This window comes from Limulus polyphemus, unplaced genomic scaffold, assembly GCF_000517525.1.
Source record: "Limulus polyphemus unplaced genomic scaffold, Limulus_polyphemus-2.1.2 Scaffold9061, whole genome shotgun sequence".
Lineage (NCBI taxonomy): Eukaryota > Metazoa > Arthropoda > Merostomata > Xiphosura > Limulidae > Limulus > Limulus polyphemus.
Genome location: NW_013674671.1, coordinates 4,118 through 10,269, shown reverse-complemented (window position 1 = coordinate 10,269; position 6,152 = coordinate 4,118). Strand labels below are relative to the sequence as shown.

The following is a 6,152-nucleotide window of genomic DNA, read 5'->3' as shown; positions in this document are numbered from 1 at the left end:
AACTCATTCGGTACTTCTAAGTTCAGTGATAACTCATTCGGTACTTCTAAGTTCAGTGATAACTCATTCGGTACTTCTAAGTTCAGTGATAACTCATTCGGTACTTCTAAGTTCAGTGATAACTCATTTGGTACTTCTAAGTTCAGTGATAACTCATTCGGTACTTCTAAGTTCAGTGATAACTCATTCGGTACTTCCAAGTTCAGTGATAACTCATTCGGTACTTCCAAGTTCAGTGATAACTCATTCGGTACTTCCAAGTTCAGTGATAAATCATTCGGTACTTCCAAGTTCAGTGATAAATCATTCGGTACTTATAAGTTCAGTGATAAATCATTCGGTACTTATAAGTTCAGTGATAACTCATTCGGTACTTCTAAGTTCAGTGATAATTCATTTGCCAAAGTCATATATATCAAAATAGATAATAAAAGTTTCAAGATTCCTCTTTGCATTGAATACATAAATTTGAAATTGTGAGTTTTGTTTTTATTTTATAAAAGACTAACATTACAAAATCAAGGTAAATACTTTATGAAGAATTTTATACATACATGTGGTGATAATGCCAGCAAAAATGTAGCTTTTTGAGCAAACATGGCAGATATCAGATAAATAATTTAGTAATAAATGTTCTCACCTACAATACTTGTTCAGTTCCAGATTTTAAAACCTCCCTCCTTAATCCTAATATATTATTTAGTAATAATTTCTTAAGCATTTCACAAATGCCATCAATTTCTTTTAAGTTTAATAGTAAAACATAAAATACAGGCATGATGTGAATGTATATGTATTAGTCCTTCAAATTAAACTTGGTTTAGAAATAAAGATAGTTCCCCAAACTTATAACAATCTCAGAGAAAAAAGGAAGAGTAAAAAGTGCATAGTAGTACATTTTACACCTGGACTTAAAATGATCATTTATTCCTAAGTTTTAACTTAAGTAAAGTACTACAATTTAAGTTGCTAAAGCTATTAAACTAAGTTTATAATGGAGAATAAAGCAACAAAAGAGTAAAAGGTGTTTCAAATAATTTTTTTTATGATAAACCCTCTACATTAACATTAGTCTTAGCTTCCTAATTTTATATTAAAGGTTAATGGTAAATAGTTTAGTATTGAACAAAATTATGTAACACATTTTCAATTTCTAAGTATAGAGAATGGATCTATTAAGGAAACTATTCTCAGATGTTCATTCTAGTTAGTATCTCCTTTACATGTATTTGATGCTAAAAAATTTCATCTAGTGGGTTTTCCAGCTACAAGTACTTCAAATACACTCACTTCGATAACATAAACATTATCCTAGTTTTAATTATTTCTACTGCTAATAAAACTTGAAAACAAATTTGAAATTAGCTGTACTGTTTTTAAAACTATTTATAAACTAACCACTGTATGATTTTTCTATCTTACACCATCGAGATATTATGTTATTGTGAGTGACAGTGCAATTCTAAAAGGTTTTCTTCCATTTTATCAGATATAAAATAGGAACTGAGTAGGTTTATTAAGAGTTGTTAATATTTTTTGTATTTTAAATTAGTAAAATAACTTAACCACATATAAAGTTCTTTAAGCAACTTTTGCAGCAAATATCTTAAATATATTTTTTGTGTACAACATTTGGTTATCGAAAGTAATACTTGATTACATACAGTAGTTAAAGTACAAATACTTTAATACATTGTACTCACAAATTGAATGCACTATCTTCACCAAATGCTGTTTCAAGCAGTTAATATATGTTCAATAAATAAGTGGGTGCTTCCTTCAACAGAAATGTTTAACCTTGTTTGCTGTAAAAATTTCTTGTTAATTTTGTCAATATTTTCTGAAATAGATAAGTCATAATTCACCATCGATCAAACTTTGTTAACTTACAATATTTCTGAAGTCAGACTGCTTTATTCTAATTTTATTTCAGTCATTTTGTTAATACTTTCTGAAGGTAATATTTGCTGCTTCGATAATATATTTTGTGTGCTAGATATCTACTAGGTTTTTTATAAAAAGAGATAAAGCAAGGCAAAATTTGTTTTCTTAACTTTCAAATCTTCACTTTTTCTTTCTGCACTATCATCTTGTCTTTAATAGATTATATTACTTTAACCGTCAGAAGGTCTTTCATCTGAGAAAGATTTACGCAACTTAGATTTCTGAGTAATTTCCGCTAGTAGCTGAGTATGAAGGTCACTGCCTGGTGGAAAAAAAGTACCAGTGTCTTCACTAGTAGACGCTTGTGGTGTTGATGGGGGTGTGAAGTAATCTACTGACCCACTAGTGCTGAAACTGGCCATTGTGTATGATGACCCTCCAGTTTTACTCTTCTGAAATTCTAGTCTTCGAGAATCTGCCCCTGTTTTGGGTACAACAGGACTTAAAGGAGATGACACTGTTGGTGGTGAATGTGGCATCACAGTTTTAAGTGCTGGAGCTGAAAGGTCGTGAACTGTCGGTAAAGTCCCAGACACGGGGATCTTAATACGCATCTTAGATCTTCTACTGTAAGAACAACAAATAACCATAAACAAGTATAAGATATTGTATTTCAGAAAAAATCTTATGCTAAAACCAATAATGCCTTTGCTAAAATGCAAGTTATGACTGTATTAAATTGTCATTGTATTTACTGAACAAATACATTTACTAAATAACCTATAAACAATACCTATATTTCAACTGAAAACAAGTAAGTTGTAATGTTCAATTTTTGTAATTTTCAGGTGTATCAGTAGCAAAGACATATATTGATGGCTTAGAGATGTGTGTGTGGGTAAGGTATTACACGGTGAGGTGTCCATCAAGCAGGATTTGAACTCAGGAGCTCTCACACAGCAGACAAGTGCTCTAACAACTGAGCTGAAGAGTTAACTACATTTTTACTATACGGTTTTATCAGACTAATTAACTTGGATTCCTAAACTACATAAAACACAATACAAATACAGGTTTACTGTCATTGCTGAAAAAACTTACTTTTAACTGTGTATATATATACTAAGGATTTTCCAATTCTAATACATATAAATAAATATGAAGCCTAACCTATCATTCAATTTACTGCTTATCGCTGAATTATCCCAGTTTGGGGGGAATTCCACCCCTCTAAATTCTAATAGATAATGGTCTGAAATACATTAAAGAATATTTAAACAAATACTGTATCGTTATTAAATACAATGATGGATTAATACTAGTTCCATCATCAATAACTCCACTAAATGTTTAATGCTAAAAGAATAGAAACTTTTGATTTTACACAACTCTTCCTATTGATAAAAAGACTTATCAACAGTTTCAAGATATTTTAACAATTATGGTAAAACATTAGTGTCAGTAAACACAGATGTTTCTATGACAATCTCACTCATAGAAATTACCATTATTTCATGTTAGACAAATTCTATGTATTTTTTTACTTGACACCAATTCTACAGAAGGTAACTTCAGCCCACAAGTTACATATTTATATTAATTCAAACTTGAATTTTCATACGTTACAAATCTTATGAATAAAGACAATAATAACGATACGTACATCAGATCCTCTTGCAGATATGATGATGACATTCTTATACCCAATTATTAACTTATTCTTAAAAAAAAATTCTTTACAAAAAACAAAACAAATTACCCTGACTTAGACATCAGCATCATTAATCAAACATTCCAGCTCAAAGTTTTCAATAAAATGGACACTTTGAACTTTAGAAGTTATATAATCATTGTGTTTCCAAATAGACATAATCAAGATACATTATGTTATAATGTTTACTACTCACAGTTTATAAGATACAATAGAATTTGTTCAACATTACACGACTTCATTGACAGAGCTCATACACTTTTCACAAACTAACATTTTCAACATGAACTTATTCAAACTTGTGGGAAATTCAACAACATTCTTGCTATCAATTAAGGATTTAAAATGTATGGAAAATTACAATCTTTTCACCTTTACACTTTAATTTTTCTGAAATTGCTTAAGATAGTATTGAATTGCTAAGGTGTACTAACTACCATTAGTTAATAATAGCTATATAACAGTTAAGTTGCGTTAAGTTTGATTAATTACTTTAATTATAATATTTGCCATTGTTTTAACTTCTTTTTCTAAGTCTTGTTATTTTTTCTGAAATTTTACACCTAAACAATAACGTGTTGTAGCAATTTATCTCGTATGTAAGGCTCTTCTAAAATTACATTGTCGGAGCAGTTTAATGGGTTTTTGTACGTATTGTGTATAGTTTTTGTATGTGTTGTGTACAGTTTTTGTATGTATTGTGTATAGTTTTGTATGTATTGTGTATAGTTGTTCAGCTGACTTTGAATCTACGATAATACTCAAAGCTGACAATCAGTGTTTATGTGTTCTGTAAGTAATATATACTTATTCTTTTATAAAATATCCTTAATCTATGCACTGTTTCTGTGTTCTTTTTTAAATATTATTATTACAGAGTTTGATACAATCAGTCAATCATGCTAGGGGAAATTTCTGAATAAAAGTAAGTTTACATTCACTGCTACTATAATACCTTCTAATTTTGGTAATTAAATACTGATGCTCATTGTTACAACAGAAAAACCACTCGTACATTACCACGGTACGTAGAACCACTCGTACATTACCACGGTACGTAGAACCACTCGTACATTACCACGGTACGTAGAACCACTCGTACATTACCACGGTACGTAGAACCACTCGTACATTACCACGGTACGTAGAACCACTCGTACATTACCACGGTACGTAGAACCACTCGTACATTACCACGGTACGTAGAACCACTCGTACATTACCACGGTACGTAGAACCACTCGTACATTACCACGGTACGTAGAACCATTGGTACATTACCACAGTACGTAGAACCACTCGTATCTTACCACAGTACGTAGAACCATTGGTACATTACCACAGTACGTAGAACCACTCGTACATTACCACAGTACATAGAATCATTTGTACATTACCACAGTACATAGAATCATTGGTACATTACCACAGTACGTAGAACCATTGGTACATTACCACAGTACGTAGAACCATTGGTACATTACCACAGTACGTAGAACCACTGTACATTACCACAGTACGTAGAACCATTGGTACATTACCACAGTACGTAGAACCATTTGTACATTACCACAGTACGTAGAACCATTGGTACATTACCACAGTACGTAGAACCACTGGTACATTACCACAGTACGTAGAACCATTGGTACATTACCACAGTACGTAGAACCATTGGTACATTACCACAGTACGTAGAACCATTGGTACATTACCACAGTACGTAGAACCATTGGTACATTACCACAGTACGTAGAACCATTGGTACATTACCACAGTACATAGAACCATTGGTACATTACCACAGTACATAGAACCATTGGTACATTACCACAGTACGTAGAACCATTGGTGTTGACTACATATTATGGAGTAATGTTGCTAAGCCCCAATTTACGACCCAAATATAATAATGTTCCCATAAATAATTTCAAAACTATAATAAAACATACCTAGACTTTGTAAGTTCACCAATATTTGAAGCAGACTTCTCTAACGATGATGTTGATCTCGATTTTTTAGTATGTCTATATAAAACAAAATATTTTGTTTATCCACAAATTAAACAAGATATCTGATTATTATAAATAGAAATTCATTGAGAAAGAGTTAATAGGAAATGGCAAATTACAGGATGTAAGAAAAGTAACAACCAATGAAAGAGAGAGATTTTCTACATTACATAAAATGAGACAACTAACTCAGTTACCTAAGAGCATCAGTGCACTGATTAGTGTCACATAAATAATAAACTAGTGTTTTCAATTATGATTAAATTGATTGATGTCATAAATATAATATTTATATAATATAAATATTTACTCTAAAATAAATAAATATTTAAATAATTTACTCTAAATATTTTTATATCTAGAGTAAAAGTACAGTTTCTCATTATTATTCTTTTTAATTATTCCAACAAAAGTAATCAGCTAATTGATATCAGGGATTCCAATATTTACCATTTTTGACTATTCAAGTAATAGAAATATTGCCATTATACATTGTTAAGAAGAAAGCTACACAATTAGCCATCTGTGCCCTGCCTTCTGATTTG

At 30.9% G+C, this 6,152-nt stretch overlaps 1 protein-coding gene across 2 annotated transcripts; it reads right to left on the bottom strand.

The window, feature by feature from the left end:
• Nucleotides 1-356: 356 nt before the first annotated feature.
• LOC106475732 lies at nt 357-5,866 on the bottom strand. Of its 2 annotated transcripts, none has more exons than XR_002608965.1 (2): nt 5,548-5,866; nt 357-2,511 (listed from the first exon to the last, which is right to left on the bottom strand). XR_002608965.1 is itself a non-coding variant. In XM_022379788.1 (2 exons), exons 1-2 carry the CDS (start codon nt 4,610-4,612, stop codon nt 2,115-2,117), a joined length of 459 nt encoding a protein of 152 aa, XP_022235496.1. In that variant the 5' UTR covers nt 4,613-5,093; the 3' UTR covers nt 357-2,114. The 2 variants fall into 2 exon arrangements, 1 of the variants encoding a protein (XP_022235496.1); XM_022379788.1 differs by lacking the exon at nt 5,548-5,866 and adding an exon at nt 4,551-5,093.
• Between the last annotated feature and the right edge of the window lie 286 nt (nt 5,867-6,152).